The sequence below is a fragment of the Chrysemys picta genome, chromosome 9 (genome assembly GCF_011386835.1).
Source record: "Chrysemys picta bellii isolate R12L10 chromosome 9, ASM1138683v2, whole genome shotgun sequence".
Classification (NCBI taxonomy): domain Eukaryota; kingdom Metazoa; phylum Chordata; order Testudines; family Emydidae; genus Chrysemys; species Chrysemys picta.
Genome location: NC_088799.1, coordinates 45,674,513 through 45,696,493, shown reverse-complemented (window position 1 = coordinate 45,696,493; position 21,981 = coordinate 45,674,513). Strand labels below are relative to the sequence as shown.

Below are 21,981 nucleotides of genomic sequence, written 5' to 3'. Positions count from 1 at the left end.
ACCCAGCGATGTTAAAGGAGTACAAAGATTTCTGGGAATGGTCAATTATTTAGCAAAGTTTTGCAACCATCTCTCTGAGAGCTTGGAGAGCCTGAGGCAGCTGACAAGTTGAGACACGCTGTGGGAGTGTATGGACCAACGTGAGCAAGCATTCCAGAAAGTAAAAGATGATTGGGAAGACTCCTATTTTGAAATATTACAATGCAGAGGAACACCTGCTGCTGCAATGTGATGCATCCAAGTCAAGTCTAGGGGTTACCAGGCTGCAAGGGCGGTGGGAATCTGGTGCATTAAAAAGCAAAGCATTGTACGTGACAGAGAAGGGCTGTGCTCAAATTGAAAAAGAGTTAGCAATTCTCTTTGGAATGGAAAAATTTCACCAGTACACATATGTGGACATACAATCTGACCATAAACCTCTCAAAAGCATTTGGAGAAAGACATTACTGAGGGCTTGTCTACACTTAGGCTTGGTCTACACTAAACCCCCAAATCGAAGTAAGGTACGCAACTTCAGCTACGTGAATAACGTAGCTGAAGTCGACGTACCTTACTTCGAACTTACCGCGGTCCACACCCGGCAGGCAGGCTCCCCCATCGACTCCGCGTACTCCTCGCGGCGAGCAGGATTACCGGAGTCGACGGGGAGCACTTTTGAGTTCGATTTATCGCGTCCAGACAAGACGCGATAAATCGAACCCAGAAGTTCGATTGCCTGCCGCCGAACCAGCGCGGTAAGTATAGACAAGCCCTTAGAGTAATGCAGTGGAGCAGCTGCACCACTGTAGCACATAGTGAAGACACTACGTACACCAATGGGAGAGCTTCTCCTATCACTGTAGGTACTTCATCTTCCTGACAGGTGGTAGCTATGTTGACAGAAGAGCTCTCCCATCAACATAGCACTGTCTACACTAGGGGTTGTGGCAGTATGTTAGTAGAACTATGTCACTCAGGGGTGTGGATTTTGTGAGCGATATAGTTCTACTAACATTAGTTGATAGTGTACACCAAGCCTCAGTGCACCAAAAAGCTTACAATGGATGATGATGCAACTGCAGTATTGCCCTGGCAGAAATTTGGTGTTGGTGGACACCTTGAGCTGTGCATACCTGCCAGAACCCAGCAAGGAGGGGTCCGTAGAGGCAGAGGTGGTGACAGTAAATATGGTACAGTATTTATCTATCTCGGAAGATAGACTGAGAAAGATACTGAGAGGTACGGAGCAAGACAGAATGCTAGAGACATTGAAACTCATGATCTTACAAGGATGGCCAGCGACAACAGACCAAGTACCTAAAGAGGTAACACCATTCTTTCAGATAAGAGACGCGTTGTGCATACAGAATGGCATTATGTTTTGGGGAGAAAGAGTAGTTATTCCAGCAGCTTTTTCGAATGAAATTTTCACATCTGGGTATTGAAGGTTGCTTAAGGCGAGCCAGAGAGACTGTATAATGGCCAAGAATGAATGAGCAGTTATAGATGGTCATGGTAAAGTGATGTATGCAGATCTTGGGAAGACACAACAAAGCATAAAACACAAACTACCCTCTCAAGTACATGTTTGAAGAGATAAGTCTTGCACTGTGCTCTACAGGTTAAGGTTCAGATCTCTGAGCATCAAGGAAAGCAAAATGACTCAAGGCCCTTTCATTAAACCCAAGTGATCACTGCCGCTAATATAAAAAGTGCCTAACTGAATTCAGCTGTGCCAGAGATGTGTGAGGAGAGGTAGTCTGTCAGGTAGTGAGGATCAAAGCCAATGTAGGGATAAATGACCCTGAAGTTCTCCCTTTTCTTTTTTGGCAAAAACAGCAAGTTCTTCAAAAGGGATATAAGTACTGCTATAATATGCTGATCTAAAGTACCATTACTTTAAAATTGCAGAGACCCCCTGAGGCAGAAGTGCAGGATTTGGTAGGATTCTCTTGAGAAGTGAAATTGTTACCACAATTTTTGACCCATACCTTACGAGGAGCAAATCCTCATGGCCATCTCAGAGCTTTAAGTTTGCCTTTCAAGTGCAAAGGCACAGGTGAGCACAGCAAATACTGCAGGAAGGCATTTAGGGTATGTCCACACAACAATTAAATACCCGCAGCTAGCCTGTGTCAGCTGACTTAGTCTACAATGCAGTTTTACAACCCATTAGCCCAAGTTCCACAAGCCCAAGTCAGCTGACATGGGCCAACCACGGGTGTTTAATTGCTGTGCAGACATACCTTTAGAGTCCCAAATCTGCTCTTGTCTAAGTCAACAGCAAAACTCCCATTGATTTTTATGGTAGCAGAAACAGGCATATAGTGTTCTAACATCCCTTTGCAACCAAACCCACCCTTCTACAGCCTAGCCACAAAATGGCTGGAGAGGTTTGACGAGCATATCTAAAAGAGCAGACGCATCTGGTTTACTAAGAATTTGTGGCACTTGTGATGTCCTTTTGGGAGTCTGTATGTAAACTTTACATAATGCCATCACTTTATAACTGTATTATATCAAGTTGCATTTCTATATAATTCTAACACAACATAAGGATCTAGTTCAGGGATCGGCAACCTTTGGCACGTGGCTTGCCAGGGTAAGCACCCTGGCGGGCCGGGCCGCAGGGCCGGCTCCAAGCACCAGCTTCTCAAGCAGGTGCTTGGGGCGGCCGTTCCGAACAGGGGCGGCAGTTCCAGGTATTCGGCGGCAATTCGGCGGAGGGTCCGTCACTCCGCCTGGGAGTGAAGGACCTCCCGCCGAATTGCCGCCGCAGATCGCCATCGCGGCTTTTTTTTTGTTTGTTTGTTTTTTGTTTGTTTGTTTGTTTTGGCTGCTTGGGGCGGCCAAAACCCTGGAGCCGGCCCTGCCGGGCCGGTTTGTTTACCTGCCGCGTCTGCAGGTTGGCTGATCGCGGCTCCCCCTGGCTGCAGTTCGCCGCTCCAGGCCAACGGGGGCTGCGGGAAGTGGTGGCCAGCACATCCCTTGGCCCGTGCCGCTTCCCGCAGCCCCCATTGGCCTGGAGCGGCGAACCGCAGCCGGGGGAGCCGCAATCGGCCGAACCTGCGGACCTGGCAGGGAAACAAACCGGCCTGGACTGCCAGGGTGCTTATCCTGGCGAGCTGCGTGCCAAAGGTTGCCGATCCCTAATCTAGTTTGTAAAGAAATTTTGCTTTCTTTTCAAGGTGAGGTAGAAGCAGTTTACCACCTGTAAAAGATGGTTAACCCTATTGATATTTGCAAGCAGTTTAAGTTACTAAAGTCATTAAGTGCCAGTGCACATTTCTTCTGTGGAGCTAGCCTGGGATATGATTATACCCTTAGTCACTAGAACTCTAAAAAAATAACAACTTGTGACAAACTGAAACTTTTAATAATTTGATATTGCTATCCATATAACTGTTTTCAAATTGTGATTCAATCCTCCTGAGACTTTGTCTTATTTTGCTGTGATTCCATTAAACTTGTGTTGTCATACTTTCATTTTCCAGTGTGACTGGGATGCGGTTTCATGAGGATATATCACTTTAACTAGAGATCAATAGTCTGTAAAATATTAATGTTTACCTTTTATTCACTAACTTAACATCCTTTGAAATACTCAATATAGTAATACAGTAGCTGTCTATCTTAACTAAAATATATTTTATGATGGGATGATTTATTGTTGTGCATAATAAAGTTCCAAAAGTACATAAAGTGCTGTGTGTACAAAACAAAGTTCCAAATTGTTGAATTTACAATCTAATTTTGTCTTAAAGCAAATAATATAAGAACAATAAACTTTCAAAGCAGCAATAAAATTCCAAGTAATAGTAGCCTTATGTAAACCCGTGATTGATAAAAATAAGATAGAGATTTATGAACATCACAAACATTTACCAATCTCAAACACTTCACAAGAGGAGTGATAGTCAGAACACTGGTTAGAATTTCTGACTCTGGATGCATGATGGGCTCATTCTGTAACTTTTAATCACAAAAAATGTTAAATAGAATTTGTAAGTTTATCAAACTATTTCAATTAATATCTTTCCCATAAATTGCTCCCAGATATTACAGTCATGCACGAAAAGCCTTATCACTCTGTGGGTTGAGCAAAGAGCAAAGGTAGCTTCATTTTGGAGTGAAACCAGAGATAGAACAGCACGTAGTCTTCTGAAGGGAGCAATATTTGTATACACTTCATTTTAATAAAAGATAGACATAGTTGAGTGTATTAATATTCACAAACATGTCTGCTGCTTTGGAAATCACTGGCTTTCTGCTGAGCTTGTGTGGGTGGCTAATTGTGGGAGCCACTTTATCGAATAGTTACTGGAAAATCTCCACCATACATGGGAATGTGATTACAACTTCTAGCTTGTTTGAAAATCTGTGGAAAAGCTGTGCAGAAGATAGCACTGGAGTCTCCAACTGCAGAAAATTCGATTCTATATTGGCACTGCCTGGTACGTCTCTATTTTTGTGCAATATTTTTTATATAATAGAAGAATTTGTTGGAAGGAAGTAATGTCAGTTATAAAAAATCTAACCCTATATCCTATCTAGTAGTAATGGAAGATAAAGGTGTGATGAATTGGGACTATGTCTGTACAATTTATGAATTCTGTATGAGATTATTAACCCTATATGTCTGTATCAGGCTGTAAACTTATGAATGTGCAGCCTTTGCCTCCTCAATTGTCTGTTTGACCTTGTCTACACTGCCACTTTACAGCGCTGCAACTTTCTCGCTCAGGGGTGTGAAAAAACACCCCCCCTAAACACTGTAAGTTTCAGCGCCATTAAGTGGCAGTGTAGACAGTGCACGAGCACTGGTAGCTCCTCCCCGCGTGGGGGTGGGTTTTTTACAGCACTGGGAGAGCTCTCTCCCAGCGCTGGTGCCGCGACTACACATTGCTAGTGAAGATATACCCTTTGTCTCCATGTTGGGTTGAAAATTCCGAAGGTGGATGGCAAAAGAATAATAATAGAGGGTAGTTGACTCTTAAGTACCCAATCGTTGGAAATCTATTCCCTCTAGACAAAAGACTGGTGGTTCCTTTCCAAAGTAACTGAGTTAGCAGGGGGAAAGTCACCTTGGCAACAGAGTCATCTGATGGGTTTGTGCTCATGTGGGGAAGCTGACAAAGATGTCACCTGATACAGGGAATTGAAGTTTTTAAAAAGATAGAGGCTGGTCTGCTGGGGGATGTGTTGGGGGGACATTTTCTTCAGTCCATGAGGGAAAGACCACTCACTATATAATAGTGTGCATGAGGCAGGGACACCCTGCCTGCCTTCTGGGGCCTAGATGGTTCCCCAAGGACTCACAAAGGAAGGGTGAGCTAGAAATTGAGGGACATAGTAGGTTCAGGTGTTTATTGTTTTGTATGATCTGAACTCTGTGCTTTACATGATTAAGTATAAAAGAGAATAAAGGTGTTAGACTGTGCTCTGTGCGTGCGTTTTAACTGCTTTACAGCTGTTGCATGCTCCTGAGAGAGTTAAACTATAAAATAGAAGTGGAGTTCTGGGAGAGGTTGTGTTTAAGTAACTGGGGTATTCAGGGGTCAGTGCCGGTTGTGGGGCATAGGGCAGGTCGGCTGAAGACCCCCATTTCTGAGAAGGGGTACAGACTCAGAATCAGTGCCTAGGAAATGTGCCAGAGAAGCCAGGAGAGGAACTAATGCTGCAGTCTGCTGAGGCTCTGGAAGCTTCATACCTTAGGGGATCCAGAGCACAGAGGCTTGGATTCTCCTTACATCAGTCCTAGTGAGTGAGCAGGAGGGGGCACTCATTGGGAACTGTGACAAAAGGTAAAATAGATATTTTTGGTCAATAATGGCTTCTCAGTCTTTTGCAATAAAAAAGTCTATAAAGAAGCAGAATGTGTCAAATAAAGCACATTAAAAAAAGCTATAAAAATAATATATATCAACTCACTTAATCAGGCAAATATTCTTTTAATATGCATTTTAAACATAATGTAATCTGCTTTCTGACATCCTGTGGAAAGATAACTGGGTATTGTACCATTTCTAGCCTTAATGTGTCCTACAGTGTTTCTTTATTTTTTTCGGAGAGATATTTTATAGGCATAATCTAAATATTTCACATTAGTATACTGCATTGGGAGCTTTTTAATATAAGTAGGTATGAAATAGCATTTATGTCAAACTGCCTATTCAGACTAATACATTGAGTTGTGAGAGAAATTAAAAAAGCTATTAAATATTATTTAAATTCATCTGTGTATTAGAAGTAGCAGGTTCTTTTCTGATTGGATTTGGTTTTAAACTTCCGAAATCTGAATTGCCGTGTATCTGAGTTAAATATGTAAATCTTCAACAAAATCTTTCTTTGTATTGTTCTAAAGTTTTAATTATGTAGTAACAACATTCATTATATTGTAAACTGCAGACATAAACCAGGTAGATTTATGTACTCTAAGGCAGCCTAAAGGCTTCTACACATATTCCAGAATAACTCCATGTGTGGACACTTGTATTCTGGAATAAGATTGCCTTTTTCTGGTTTAGCTTCCAAAGTGGATTAAGTTAATTTGGAAAAAGGCAGTCTTATTCTGGAATACGAGTCTCTGCACTTGAAGTTATTCCACAGTAGCTACTCCACTTTAAATTCACACTCTACTTTAAACCAAAATAAATTTCATGTGTGGACAAGCCCTAAAACATACATTCTAATCTGGAAAAGATTTTAATTACATTTTAAGAATTTAAGTTACAGTACACTAAAGATAAAAGGTAATTGCTAGGGGAGATTTATAATTTCCTTAAACTATTTTTCTCTCAGAAGCAGGTTTAAAATGGTTTGTGTAGGTTTCTTTTTACACCTCTACCCCAATATAACACGACCCGATATAACATGAATTCGGATATAACGCGGCAAAACAGCGCTCCGGGGGGGAGGGGCTGCGCACTCTGGCGGATCAAAGCGATACAACGCGGTTTCACGTATAACGCAGTAAGATTTTTTGGCTCCCAAGGACAGCGTTATATCGGGGTAGAGGTGTATTACTTTAGCCTGAGAGGAACATAAAATGTGGTGTGAATAAACTTCTTGCATTCTACAATAACAATTAGGATAATATCCATCTGTTTTCTCTCTGCAGGCTGCTTATTTGAGCATGGATTGTGTTATTATATAAATCCACCACTGGACTGGGCCTCATAATTTAGAGCTTTTGGCTCCACATAGCATTTTATTAGTAATTATTTATATGGCACTATAAATTTACACAGTGGTGATACCAGTGGGAATTTTTTTAGAATTCCCTACCCAGTAACACAAGAGTGTTTCACTGATAAGAAGGTAAGAAAGCCTTTTGGAAGATGTGGCTTTAAAGAAATTCAGAGGAGGCAGACAAGAATATCAGGAGTGAGGATACAAAGGCAAAAGTGGGTGGAGGGAAAGGGAACCGAAGAGGATTTGATAGAGGATGAGAGCATAGTAGGGAGTCAGAGGTGGGGGTGGGGGTGTTCTAAGGGAGAAATGAGAGCAGACATATAGGAAATTTATAGGTAGGGCTTTAAAGGTGAGAACTTGAATCTTAAATTTGATGCAGTAAGAGGAAGTGAATGAATATATTCAGAGGATGGCTCTATGGTTAGACCAGCAGGAAGGGAACATTTCTTAAGCAGAGGGATGTTGGATAGCCTGGAGGGTGTAGAGTTTGCAATATTTGAGAGAAGAAAAGAGATGAAGATAGTAGTAAGGAAAAAGTGGATTTTCCTATAACAGAGGAAAAAAGCAATAGAACTTGGAGCCACTGGATTTATGGAAGAAGAGAAGAGTCAAAGATAAGAGTTGCAAGCCTGGGAGACAGGAAGGATAGTGGAGTTGTTATGGTGACAGATCAGGAAGGTGGAGAAAAAAGGTTTGGAAGAAATAAGTAGCTCAGTTTTGGAGTTTGAGAGAGCAGCAGGACATCCAGAGAATTCCTGAAGGAGCTGGAAGCATAAGATCGCACAGATGAGGGTCAGGGTTCAGCTCCAATGTAGAGGTTATTCAGGAATCATCTGCGCAGAAATGTAACTGAAACAATGAAAATGAATGAGATCAGAGGTAGAAAGGAAAGACATCTTTGGTGATGGGCTGTTAGAGCATGGTTTTAAACAGACGCAGGAGGGATCTCTTGAAGGTCTCTGCATTGGCAGCCCTAGCTGGTTAGAGTGCCCTCTGATATCAGATGTAGCTCCCTTTAAATCAGGTTTAAAACCTTTTTGAGATCAGTAGGACTTTACTTAGTATATTAATTTTGATTTAACTTTTACCTTTTCATCTATTGTATAAGATGCCTTGAGCTTCTTTGGACACGAATACAATTATTTTTAAAGTATGAAACTTTAGAATGAAAGGAGTGTTATACAGGGTTTGAGGATTGTTCAGGAAACAAAACTGTGGAGATAAGATATCACCCAGTCAGGTGCCTAAAAGTTATGACAGCCAAAGTTTATCTGAGCAACTGTACATGGGCAATTCACAGCACAGTCGATGAAATAGTCAGTATCGAGAACAAACTAAATTTAACAATCTGACCACAGTTGATGCATAGACAAAGGGCAGGATATGGCCCAGAATCTGTATTTGTATAATACAACTCCCTGTAGTCAAAGATATCCAGATCCCTTTAACACAGATAAGGGGTTTGAATTGACTATCTTATTTTAGGCAATGCTAATTCAGAGTGCGGTGCAAAGGAGACCAACTATATTAAATTACTTATGTATTTAGCACCTGTGTTACAGCTGTAGATCAAGCATTTGTCACTAAGCAGTTAATCAGCTGCCAATTTCTATTTGTATTGGCACTTTAAACTCTAGTTTTATTATCCTTGAGTTAAGATTCAAAGTCTCTGCTTCAGATTAGTGAAGTTAATCAAGGCTTCGTATAAGGAATATACTTATGGAATATATAATACAGTAGAACCTCAGAGTTAAGAACACCTCGGGAACGGAGGTTGTTCGTAACTGTGAACAAAATGTTACGGTTGTTCTTTCAAAAGTTTACAACTAAACATTGACTTAATACAGCTTTGAAATTACTATGCAGAGGAAAAATGTGGCTTTCCCTTTATTTTTTTAGTAGTTTATGTTTAACAGAGTACTGTACTGTATTTGCTTTTTTTTTTTTTTTGGTCTCTGCTGCTTCCTGATTGCGTACTTCTGGTTCCAAATGAGGTGTGTGATTGACTGGTCAGTTTGTAATTCTGGTGCTCATAATTCTGAGGTGCTATTGTAGATAGTTTGTATCCTATCATCGCATCAAAGGAGGAGATTGAAGTAGGTAAAGAATGAACGATGCCCTGGGAAAAGAAAACTGAACAAGGAAAATAGAAAAACAAACTGAAGAGCAGATTGATGAAAAACAAGAAAGATGAGATGATGGGTCCAAGAGATAAGCTACTGGACAAAATCAGTGCAGACAGAGAATCTTAGAAGGCAAACATCAAACAATATTGCATGGAAAGAAGATGAGCTGCTCAACGAAAGGCCTAAGGATGCAGAAACTTGTTTGGCAGTATCTAAAAGGAGGATCCCAGGACCTCAAATTGTGTGATGAAGCCCCAGAAGGTGAAACTGACCAGCTTGTTTTCTTCAACCACTTCCTACAACTAATCTATTTTTGATATTCAGATTCACATTCCTTTGGGATCTTGTATGTGAAAGCACTTTGGACTAAAACAAAAATTGAATTTAATATGTTTTTGGCAAAATAAATTGAGATTCAGCTATCGCCACTGACTATTTCTTTACATACTGATCATCAGGCCTTAAAACAAGACAGGAATTAAATTGCCCTTTGTGGTGTTAAAGCATAACAAATACAATTCATACACAAAGGATGCATAAGCCTTAACCTACTGGGCTTCCTTTTGTGAGTCTTAAATTTTAAAAACAGGATTGGCTTGAAGGTTCAAATATTTAGCCGACAAGATTGGCTGGAAAACAAAACAAATTTTAATCAGTAACTATTATTTGCTATATACTCAACCTCAAAGTGGTTCATTCTGAATGGTTTGTGCACCATATATATTATCTAATCTTAAACATAAGTAACATATTTTCATCTAGAGTCAGCATGATGTAATGGTTAGAGTGGGGGACTGGGACTCAGATAGTCACGGAGTATCTGTGCCTCAGTTTTCCTATCTATAAAATGGGAATAATACTTAGATTTCTCAAGGTCTTTGACAGATGCCATTTATGTGCAAATTGTTGCTACTTTCTACAAAGCTGGAAGTGGGAAAACTATAGCCAAGCAAATGTTAAGCAATAACTAGGATATTGAACGGATGTCAGAAGGTCAGAGACTAAATATAAATTGAGTCGAAAAACAATAAAACTATTGTGTAAATAGAATATTGGCAATGAAACAGATTGAGGTGGCACAATTAGCTCTGTGCCATCTCTGCTGTAGAATCATGTGCTGCAATTACTATTGATTGGTAAATTAGCTTAGTGTGTAACCTGATTAATAAATACCTTCTATAATAAAAAATTGAGAGTAACCCCTCCTGTTGTGGAATTAACTCTAGGAGCTCCATAGTTAAGGTTGTTGAGATTATTATAATGTGGTAAGGGGTGTAGTAGTAAATCGCTTTGTTAGAAAATAATGTAATCATTAAACTTTACATCAGTTACCCAAAAGGTATGATTTAATACTCTGGTGAGTTACAAGTAATCCTGCTTAATACTTTAGGAGTTTGGAAGAACTAAATCTTAACATTCTTTGAGCATTGTCCATATGGATCCCTATCTTTGGTGTTACACACATCCGTGCCATGCAACCCTAAACTTTCCAGAAAGCTGTGTCTGTTCAGGCTGTGCACTCACCCATTTTATATGCCTCCAAAGGCCAGGTTAGCTGAAAATCAGGGCTAAAACTATTCATTTTATGGAAAACGATTTTTTGCCTTTTTATTGCTTGTGATTTGTTTCCTCAAGAAAGCTTGAAATAGATGTTTTATAAAATATTTATTTCCTCAAACACTTATACCCTTTAATATTCTGGAGTTTTTAGCTCAGTATTTCAGACATTTATTGCTTGTGGTTGGGAACTGGATTAAGGTGGGCAACTTGGAGGCACTTGGCAAGTTTTTTTTAAAAGGGAAGTTCAATTTGCAAGAATCTTTTTTTGAGATTTCAAGCCCAAATACCTTGGACAATGGACATCTGATAAATGCATCAGAGAATTTAAACACGAAGAGCCAGATTTCCAAGGTCTCCTCTAAATTAGTACCTACTCTTTTTCATGCATCATTTTTAATGGACAAAAAAACTCACATTTGGCCTTACAACAAGCAATGGTTCATATAGTTCTGGTGATCAGATAACCAACTCACTAATTTGGATGTAATTTTTCAGGTTTACAAAAACCTCTGTCAGGTGTTATTGAAACCATTAACCCCATCACTACTAGTTAATCCAGTTCAGCATTAAAATTTGCGACCTCATTAATTTCTTTACTGCATAAACATTCTGACTTTTAGATGCTTCTGTAAACCAAATAGCTATACCTTGTAAACTTCACTCATCATTAATTCTGATAATTATTTGACATTTTCTTTGATGAACATGTACTTTCAAAATTGAATTTTATTAAATTACTTGTGCAGGAACTGATTTTTTTTGTCCTGCTTTTCTAATGCAGCTTACATACAAGCATGTCGTGCCCTGATGATCATTTCCATCGTCTTGGGTCTCTTGGCTACTGTGCTGTCATTGTTTGGTTTAAAGTGCACACAAGTTGGGATGAGTAATGAAAACACAAAAGTAAAGATTTCTGTAACGGGGGGAGCGATCTTCATTTTAGCAGGTAAGATACCAACATTGTGCATTGAGACTGAACTTAGGACACCATTGGTGCTCAATACTGCTTTCATGATTAGCAAACTAAGTGAAATGTACATCTGTTTTCATAATTTAAAGCTGTAGAACTATTTAATGGTTTATTTAAGTATGTGCATTTTGAATTTTTCTCCATAGGACTCTCTTCCATGGTAGCTGTTTCTTGGTATGCTGCAAGGATTACTGCTCAGTTTTTTGACCCACTGTATGGTGGAACGAAGTAAGTAAATGGACCTGTTGTACCAAATTGGTGAATATTTTTAAGATAGCATCAGTAATTTCAGTGGGCAGTTTCCTGTAAGGGTTTTCCAGGACCCCGTAGTCTGTACTGATCAAGTTATCCCATCCTGCTTAAAGAAAAGTTTATCAACAACTCAGCCTTTGAAATCCTCTTTCCCACAGGATGGAGGAATTATTGCTGGTTGGGAGGACTGGGGTATGTCCTCACTTTCAAGGAGTCAAGGAATGTGCAAGGCATACCAGCCTCAAATTCTCAGTCATGGTGCATTGGCACAGAGTGTACATCCCTCTGTTCTATTGGCAGGATCTCCTGTCACTAATGCGCCATTGCATCGGCTGTCTGTAACCCTTTTGGGGCTCTTAGAATGCAGAACCAAAGTTAATGTGACATGGAGCATTTACCAGCAAGAAATCCTCCAGATTCACAGGTGTGCTTGCTCCAAAATGGCTTCTTCTTTGTTCCTTCATGTTCCTGAAATTCAGAGCCTCTCCTATGTGGCCGCACAGAGATTTCTGAGGGAAGGTGGAACACACAGAATAGGTGGTGCTGTGGGAAGGACTTGGCTTTATTAGTAATTATTTGTATTACCATAGCACCTAGGAGTCCTAGTCAGGGACCGGGACCTCATTATGCCAGGTGGTATACAAACTCAGAACATAAATACAGTCCCTGCCCCACAGAGCTTACAACCTAAGTAGAATGGATACAACTTAAACTGCGTTTGGAACATCTTGGAGGCCTATTCACAGAATGGCAGTAACAGCTTTGGAGGATATAACAATGATGGACATTTTGGTATCCTGTTCTTCTGTCTAGAGAATACACAGTGCAATGATATGTGCCCTCAGACTAAATGGATTTTGGTTAAGAGTGTCTTAAAAATAGCCACCACCAAATTCGAGTATAAACCATATTACATAATAGAGTGACTTCTGCCCACCCCAAGATCCCTTTGTCTGAATGGAATATAAATTCCAAAGAAAGAACTTGAAGGTAATATATTCCCTTTTCAGAATAATATTAACAGTTTAAAATCCAGAAACATCCAGGAAAAATTCCAGGACCAATCTTACCTTTGCTCCATATCCCCACCCTTCCTCTGTCTCTAGGCTTAAAAGCTTACTTGTTGAGTATGGCAATAACCCATTGTGACGAGTTGGATCACAGAAACCCCCTTGGGAGCTGCCATCCGATGTGCCCAGACCACTTCTACCCCTGCCTTCCCTGCCAGCTCAGGACTCCAGCACCCTGTCTTGCTGAGCCAGACACTCCCGTCTGCTCCAACAAAGACCCAGGATCTGAATTACTTTCCCCAAAGCAGCAGGTTTAACTGAAAGCAGCTAACAGAAGTGTCCTTGTCTTTAACACTCAGATGCCCAACTCCCAATGGGGTCTAAACCCAAATAAATCCGTTTTACCCTGTATAAAGCTTATACAGGGTAAACTCATAAATTGTTCGCCCTCTATAACACTGATAGAGAGATATGCACAGCTGTTTGCTCCCCCAGGTATTAATACATACTCTGAGTTAATTAATAAGTAAAACGTGATTTTATTAAATACAGAAAGTAGGATTTAAGTGGTTCCAAGTAGTAACAGACAGAACAAAGTAAGTCACCAAGCAAAATAAAATAAAATGCACAAATCTATGCCTAATCAAACTGAATACAGATAAGATCCTCACCAGTTCCAGAATGCTCCCTTTTACAGACTAATCTCCTTTTAGCCTGGGTCCAGCAATCACTCACACCCCTTGCAGTCACTGTCCTTTGTTCCAATTTCTTTCAGGTATCCTGGGGGTGGAGAGGCTCTCTTTAGCCAGCTGAAGACAAAATGGAGGGGTCTCCCAGGGGTTTAAATAGACTTTCTCTTGTAGGTGGAGACCCACTCCTCACTCACTCCAGCAAAGTCCAGCTCCAAGATGGAGTTTAGGAGTCACCTGGGCCAGTCACATGTCCATGCATGACTCACAGTTTTTACAGGTAGCATCCATTGTTTACATCGGGGTTGGCAACCTTTCAGAAGTGGTGTGCCGAGTCTTCATTTATTCACTCTAATTTAAGATTTCGCGTGCCAGTAATACATTTTAACGTTTTTAGGTCTCTTTCTATAAGTCTATAATATATAACTAAACTATTGTTGTATGTAAAATAAATAAGGTTTTTAAAATGTTTAAGAAGCTTTATTTAAAATTAAATTAAAATGCAGAGCCCCCCGGACCGGTAGCCAGGACCGGGCAGTGTGAGTGCCACTGAAAATCAGCTTGTGTGCCGCTTTCGGCACGCGTGCCATAGGTTGCCTACCCCTGGTTTACATGAACGTCCTCAAGTAGACTTCTTATGTGGATTGGAGCATTCAAAGATCCATTGTCCTTTAAGTGTTTCTTGATTAGGTACTTAATTTCAACATTCCTTTCTCCAGGAACTGACCAAATGCTCTACTAAGGTTATTTAGAAGTCAAGCCAGTACACAGACAACATTCATAACATTCATAACATTGAATACAAAATGATGCATGCAAATAGGATTACTACATTCAGTAGATCATAACCTTTATGGAGATATGTTACATGGCATATGTAGCATAAAACACATTCTAAGCCTTATGGGAGGTACCGTCACACCCATGTCCATCTTTCCAGGCTATATTGTATACAGAACTATCTCCACTACCTATTGGGAAATGTTAAAGTGGATAAAGGGCAGATCTTTGGGATTCACACTTTGCAATGGACAGGGCCCAAATTTGTCAGCTCATAGTACAGAGCTGTTGGTGGATGTCTTAGCCAGCTGCCTTGGTGACTGAACTGAAGGAAAGGGGAGGGCATTTGGAAGCTGGCTGGTGCATGTTTCTGAGACATTAGGAATCTATCAAGCATGGCCTATACACTGCTGCTCCTCTGAGCTTTGGGAACCTTTTAGAAAAGCAATATCTGTTAAGGTTGCATGAATGCCTCCTTGTAGCACTGGCTATTTGGAGCTGAAGCTGTAAGAAGGTGGGCAGTACTTGGCAACCTCTGTTCTTTTATTTCTTGGCTAGCTGTGGGTATATTTTGTGTTCCTGTCATCCCAATTCAGTTTAATCTATGAATTTCATTACACTCCTCTTTCTTCTTTCTTCCATTTCATGAATAAAGCTGTTACATAAAACAGATCCTAGCAGATACCTGTGGGAAAACCCCATCTCCCTAAACATTTCATTCCCTCCCTCCCACCTCATACTCGGGGGCAGGGGTTTCCCTCCGCGGGCTGCTCCTGCCTGCAAGCACCGTCCCCGCAGCTCCCATTGGTCGGGAACAGGGAGCTGTGGCCAATGGGAGCTGCGGGGGTGATGCTTGCAGAGAGGGGCAGCGCGTGAAGCCACATGTCCCCGCCCCTCCATGCCCCCAGGAGCCGCAGGGACACATTGGCCCCTTCCAGGAGTGGCGTGGGGCCAGGGCAGGCAGGGAGCCTGGCTTAGCGGCAGCCATGCTGTGTCACAGACCGGGAGCCGCCGGAGATAAGTGCTGCCTGGTGGGATGCCACACCCCAACCCCCAGCTGTGAGCCCCCTCCCAGAGCCAGCACCCTGTACCTCCTCCTGGACGCCAACACTCTGTCCCAGCCCAGAGCCCCTTCCTGCACCCAAATTCCCTCTCAGAGCCCACATCCCACACCCATCCTGCACCCCAACATTCTGCCCCTGCCAGGAGTTCCCACTACACCCAAACTCCCTCGCAGAACTTGCACCCCTCACCCCCTCCTGCACCCCAACCCCCTCTCCAGGCTCAGCCCAGAGCCCCCTCCCAGACAGTGAACCTCTTGGCCCCAACCCAAAGCCTGCACCCCCTTCCAAACCCCTAACCCAGCCTGGTGAAAGTGAGTGAGGGTGGGGGAGAGTGAGCGACGGAGGGGGGGGATGGAGTGGGGCGTGGCCTCAGGGAAGGGGTGGGGTAGATCCTGGGTTGCCCTTAAATTCAAAAAGTGATCTTGCGTGTAAAAAGGCTGGAGACCACTGCTTTAGAGGATTCTCGCCCATCCCTTTATAACACTATGTTGGGGTTCCACCGGGCTCTGTCCTTGGTTCTGTTCTCTTCTCCCTCTACACCTTATTTCTGGGTAATCACTCTCACAAACACAAATTCAAATACAATCTCTATGCTGACTACTCACAGTGCTATCTGTACTCTGGACCTGTCTCCCTCTGTCCAAACTAAACTCTCAGCTTGTGTCTGACATCTCCTCGGGAATGTCTAGCTGTCAGTTCAAGCCCAACCTGGCTAAACCAGAACTCCTAATTTCCTCCCTGAAATCCTTCCCGCTGTCTCCTGTCTTGTACACTGTAGACAACACCACCATCCTGCCAGTCACTCTCATCTGTAATCTGGGCGTCATCTTCAACTTGGATCTCTCTCTAGGTCCTCACATCCTGGCTGTGTCTAAATCTTGCAGATTTTTTCAGTATAACGCCACTAGGATACAGCCTTTCCTATCCATCCATCCAGTTCAACTATCATCCTGCTCTTATTATCTTGCATCCCAATTACTGCAACATTCTTCTCTTTGGCCTTGACAAATGCAATCTTTCCCCATTCGTATCCATTCAGAATGCTTCTGCAAAGACCATTCTCCTTACCCATCACTTTGACCATGTCACCCCACTCTTTGCATGGTTCTGACTCATCACTTTCCATGCCTATCCCCAACCTGTCTATCGCCTCTCATTCATTATTGAAAGATCAGCTCCTGATTCCAATCTGCAGCCATAACTCACTTGTTAAATTTTCAAACAAGCACTTTTGTGCTTTCTCCCATGCCGTCCCTTACCCTTGGGAGAAGCTCCTCATAAACAACCACAAAGCTACAGTAGAACCTCAAAGATACGAACATTAGAGTTACGGACTGACCAGTCAACAGGATACCAAGTGAAAGCGGGAGTAACCAATCAGGCAGTAACAGAGACCAACAACAACAACAACAAAAAATACTGTACTGTGCCTGTATTGCATCTTAAAGGTAGGCACATCTGGGCTGCCTGTCCCCACCCCCACGCATGGGGTAGCCACTAACAGCAAGACATTGGGGCTGCCAGCCCAAGGCAGCCGGAGCCAGCTAGTAGAGCAGGAGCAGCACTAGGGTGACCAGATGTCCCAAATTTATAGGGACAGTCCTGATTTTTGGGATCTTTTTCTTATATAGGATCCTATTACCCCCTGTCCCAATTTTTCAAACTCGCTGTCTGGTCACCCTAAGCAGCACTGGGGTCTGCACCACTTTCACTCCTTCCCCCACTCCCCTGGAGGGCGTTACACACCCTGCCTGGAGGGGGAAAGCTAGCAAACTCATGCTGGTGCTGAGTAGGGAGCTCAGCTGCTGCTGAAACCTGGCCTGGTGTGTCAGCTGCTGGATCTGGAGTCCGACCTGCGCTTTGTTCAGAGTTACAAACATTTCAGAGTTATGGACAACCTCCATTCCCAAGGTGTCTCTGAGAATCTACTGTACCATATCTCTGAGGTTCTACTGTACTTCATTATCCTCCTTCAAATTCCTCCTTCAAACTCTCCTTTGCCCTGATGCCTACAAAAACATGACAGCAGTTAGGCTGCTGGTGTGCTGAGACCACAGCCTGTCGTGCTGACCAATATTGTCTCATTGTTTCCTTGTACTCAACTATTTGTCTATATCCATCTGTTGTTTTATATTTTAATTGTAAGTTCCTTGGGGCAGGGACTGTCTTTTTTTCTGTGTTTGTACAACATCTGGCACAGTGGGGCCCTGATCCATGACTGGGATTCCTAGGTACTGCGATCATACAAATAATAACATTAAGATCTCCATTAAAAAAAGAAGGGTGATGGGTTTGTATCTGGCCTTGTGAAAGACTGACTAAACCAGTCATTCTTGACTATTTATTACTGATATTCTGGGTTAGTCCTCCTTACTGTTACCACTTGCAACACAATACCAGGTTAGATATGAAAAATCTGGACATGAAGAGAACTCCAGATGACTACATAGAGCTAAGCTCTTCAGAAAGTCCACCAGCTGTTATTAGAATATAGGGAGAAGTATAAAGGTGAAACAATCTTGGAAAAGCTAAGGTTAGAACTGGATGAGAATTTGCATTCAGACCTGGTATGAACAGACAGAAGTTCCTTTGCTAGAAGGAAACTAAGTTTTCTACATTACAGCAAGGGTACCATATCTACAATATGCATCTATAACATTGCTGTCTTTGAGATTTTTAAGGTTGCTACTTTCAGATCAGTTCACACTTTTAACTAAACGTTTTCTTGGTAGGAGTGCTAGATCAGACACTAATTGCTTAGCTGTTTAATAGTCTCCTATAGTGGGGATCTGTATTGATAATTCTGTGTAGGAGAATATTATTACGCTGAAGAGATAATACTGAGATCTTCAGATGTAAGTGGATAAGTGCAGTAAACCTTTTTTCCCCTTTTATCTTCAAGCTGTTGCTCCATGTATTCTGTTCTCAGACACTGTAAATATATGTCCTTTATGACCAACTCTTCGGTATTTCTAAGCAATTACCTATCCCCCTTTATCTCCAGGTTGCTTATTAATTTTTGTTCTTTAAATCCCTGATTCAGCAAAGCACTTAAGCATATGCTTAAGAGGTTTGTTGATTAGAGATACAAATGCTTACATTATTGGCCACATCATCTATTATGTAACATTTAATTGGGAACTGAAACTGCCTGGTTTATAATTCTCTGCATTCTTTACCAATAATGATACTAGCTTTTTATACAATTAGCACATCTTATAGCTAGTACAGTGTAAAATGTATTACTGCTTCATATAAAATATATAATAATATCATGGAGAAAGCTTTAAATCTTCTATGTGTGATCCTGTTGTATGATGCTTCCATAAAATCCTTCATATTCCAGGTATGAACTAGGAGATGCACTGTACTTAGGCTGGGCTGGATCGATTCTGTCTATGCTTGGTGGGATCTTCTTGACTTGTTCATGCAAAGGGGGAAAAAGAGGAAAGCACAGGTAGCTCTTTATCTTAAAGATCAAAATAAATTATATACTTCAATCAGTGCCAATTTATGCATAGAAAGTGGGTTTGTTCCCAATTATTCACTTCTGTATTGTGTAGATGCAAAAACTAGAGGCTAGGACTGTCAATTCAACACTGAATCTTGCCATAAACTTGTGATGTAAACATGTATATACTCTTTACGCCTATCCTTCTGACTTCTGACACTGGCTTGTTAAAATTTGAAATAATCAGCTTTATATTTTTTATAATTATGGGCAGTGTTGGTGCTTCTAATGAATGTACAATGGAATTGTGCAGTCAAAGAGCAGAGCTTCCTTTGTATTGGTAAAATTGCAATACAGATCTTTAACTTTTTTTTGTATTATGGCAATAGTGCTATAATTTTCTAATCATATATTTTCACTACCATTAAAAGAATCTAATTCCATTGATCTTGCAGAAAATAAAATCATTTTTTCCCCCAAAGCAAGTGATACAGCTTAAGAAATTCTGAGATTTTTCTTGTTTCTTGTAGAAAGGTTTGTTTAGCAATATGTCAGAAAAACTAAGATTTCTGGCCGAACTACTTATCCTTTTTCATTGGAAAAACATAATCTTTATTTAAAACAAGTCAGATGTGCAGCAGTTGTCTGGGGAAAGGTTGCAGTTGTCAGAAATAGCAAAAGTCTGTGCACCCTTGAAATGTCCAAGGAATACTAGGACCAAGTACATCTAAAACCACATTTATTTAAAAAAAAGAAGATGCACAGAAGGAAGAAGCATGTTGTATGATGCTTTACTTAAACATTAGAAAAAGCTGTGTGAAAACAGCCAATGAGGGACAGTATTACGTTGAGCATGATATACTATTGCATATTGAGCCTGGTCCAAAGCCACTGAAGTTGATGGACAAATTTCTATTGACTTAATAAGGCTTTGGATCTGACCCATAATGCACTGACTCACTAATTTTCAACATGATTTTAGTAAATCCTTCAGTAAAACCTAGTGCAGAATTTAAAGCTCTGTACTAAGGGTGAGATACCAACAGCGTGGACCCAAGATAATTTTCCACTACATTCTTTATCGTATTGATTTGTGTTAAAATTTGCAACTAGCATAAATAAAGATTCCTGCTTAGATCAGTTAAACTGATTTTGTCAAAAAGCATTTGGATGCATAGTACTTAATAATTTACAGTTTGTTTTTCTTAATTACAGCGACCGCAAGTATGACTACTCCGCTGGCCAGGCAGCTCATCAGCCACGCATTTACACCAAAAATTCAGATACAGTCAGAACAGCCAAAGATTATGTGTAAACTCTTCTTTTATTTTTTAATTGTTTGTACGTTAACATCTTGTCAATCCAAATAAAAAGAGAAACTAATTTTTGAGTGTTCTAGTTCAGGCTGCAATCTTTATCTCAGTATTGAGGTTGTTATATGTTTTAGTACTTCCTTCTGGGAATATTTTGAAAATGGAAACAGTTAAGTTTCTGGAAAGATATTGCCACATGGAGATATCCTGTTCATTGACAAATCAAGCAAAACGAAGCCATAATGTATGGTGTACCCTGACAACAAACCAAGACTAATTGTTAATCTATTTTTGACTGGCTCAAACAGTGAAACTGACATGCTGCAACTAATCACAACCTAATAAAAATACAGGGTTGTAAAATTTACTGTAATTTTATTAATCCTTCAGCTTCTTATTTTTTAAAAGATGTTTTAGCTTTTAAGAGTAAATAAGAATTAACCCTTGAGTGATTTGCAGTTCTTAATTAAAGTTGTTATGGACAGTATTAATGAAACATTAATTTTATTATATTTGCACTTAAAGACATATGTTTTATTGATGTTCACATTATGTCTAGTACAGAGGTTCTCAAACTGGGGGGGTGCACCCACCTCGGGTGTCTGGAATGTATTTGGGGTGGGGTGAGAAGCTTTAGGGGGAAAAAATTACTGTGCACATTTTACCCACAACGATGAATAACTAGCAAAGCTGATTATTCCAGACATATCAGGTCCTCAGATGGTGCTCTGCATTTACCTGTAGATGGCTCTGTGCATTTTGATGGATTTCTGTTAAGTTTGCATAGCATTATAAAAAGTCATGGCCATCTGTACATTAATCTGTTTGCTATGACGTGATGTGCACATTTAATTGTAAAAACAACGAGGAGTCCAGTGGCACCTTAAAGTCTAACAGATTTATTTGGGCATAAGCTTTCGTGGGTAAAAAACCCGAAGGTGCCACCGGACTCTTTGTTGTTTTTGTGGATACAGACTAACACAGCTACCCCTCTGATATTTAATTGTAAGCATGGACCACAATCGCAGCTTTGCTTTTGCTCTTCTTACAATGGATCACTGGCTCGTTCGTGCAACAGAAAAAACCCCAACTCAGGTGAAAAACAAAGAAGCCAAAATTGATTCAAGTGAAGCACTGCTGCCACATACATTGGTATAGGTACTTGTGTGGCATGAGTGGGGGCGGGGTGGTGGGTCACATAAGCTACTATAGGCACAAAGAAGGGTGGGGGTGCAATCAAATAAGTTTGAGAACCACTGGTCTAGTATGTGGGATTTGTAGTGGAACTTTAAAAAAAAAAATTGCAGAACACAACACACTAAAATCCTTTTCCAGTGGATGGCAAATATACAAATAGAATAATATACAAGGAATACTGCAAACAGTCAGGAATGGAGAAGCCATTTGATAAAGGGATGCATTATCTATCTGATGCCTTATTCCCAAATCATTGATTATTTTTTTGCTTATTGTTTTGTGGATTAAAAAAAAATCCATTTACACTTGAAACTGAAAAAACCCATTGTATTAGAATTGTCTAATTCAAAATATTCCAAGGTGGCTCTGGTCTGCAGTAATTTTATGGTTGTAACT

General features: G+C 40.8%; 1 protein-coding gene across 4 annotated transcripts in view; it reads left to right on the top strand.

Annotated features, from left to right (window-relative positions):
- Positions 1-20,465, top strand: part of LOC101932086 (claudin-15-like) — a 28,188-nt gene extending 7,723 nt beyond the window's left edge. Inside the window, exons 1-5 of one of the 4 annotated variants that reach the window (XM_005282473.4) lie at positions 4,098-4,433; positions 11,641-11,805; positions 11,976-12,057; positions 18,971-19,081; positions 20,291-20,465. In XM_005282473.4, coding sequence (XP_005282530.1) covers positions 4,217-4,433; positions 11,641-11,805; positions 11,976-12,057; positions 18,971-19,081; positions 20,291-20,390 — 675 coding nt within the window. In that variant the 5' untranslated portion in view covers positions 4,098-4,216 and the 3' untranslated portion in view covers positions 20,391-20,465. Of the gene's footprint in view, positions 1-4,097; positions 4,434-11,640; positions 11,806-11,975; positions 12,058-13,954; positions 14,151-18,970; positions 19,082-20,290 lie in introns of those variants that run through there. The other 3 variants (XM_005282472.4, XM_065556066.1, XM_065556065.1) reach the window with 3 other exon arrangements.
- The last annotated feature ends 1,516 nt before the right edge of the window (positions 20,466-21,981 follow it).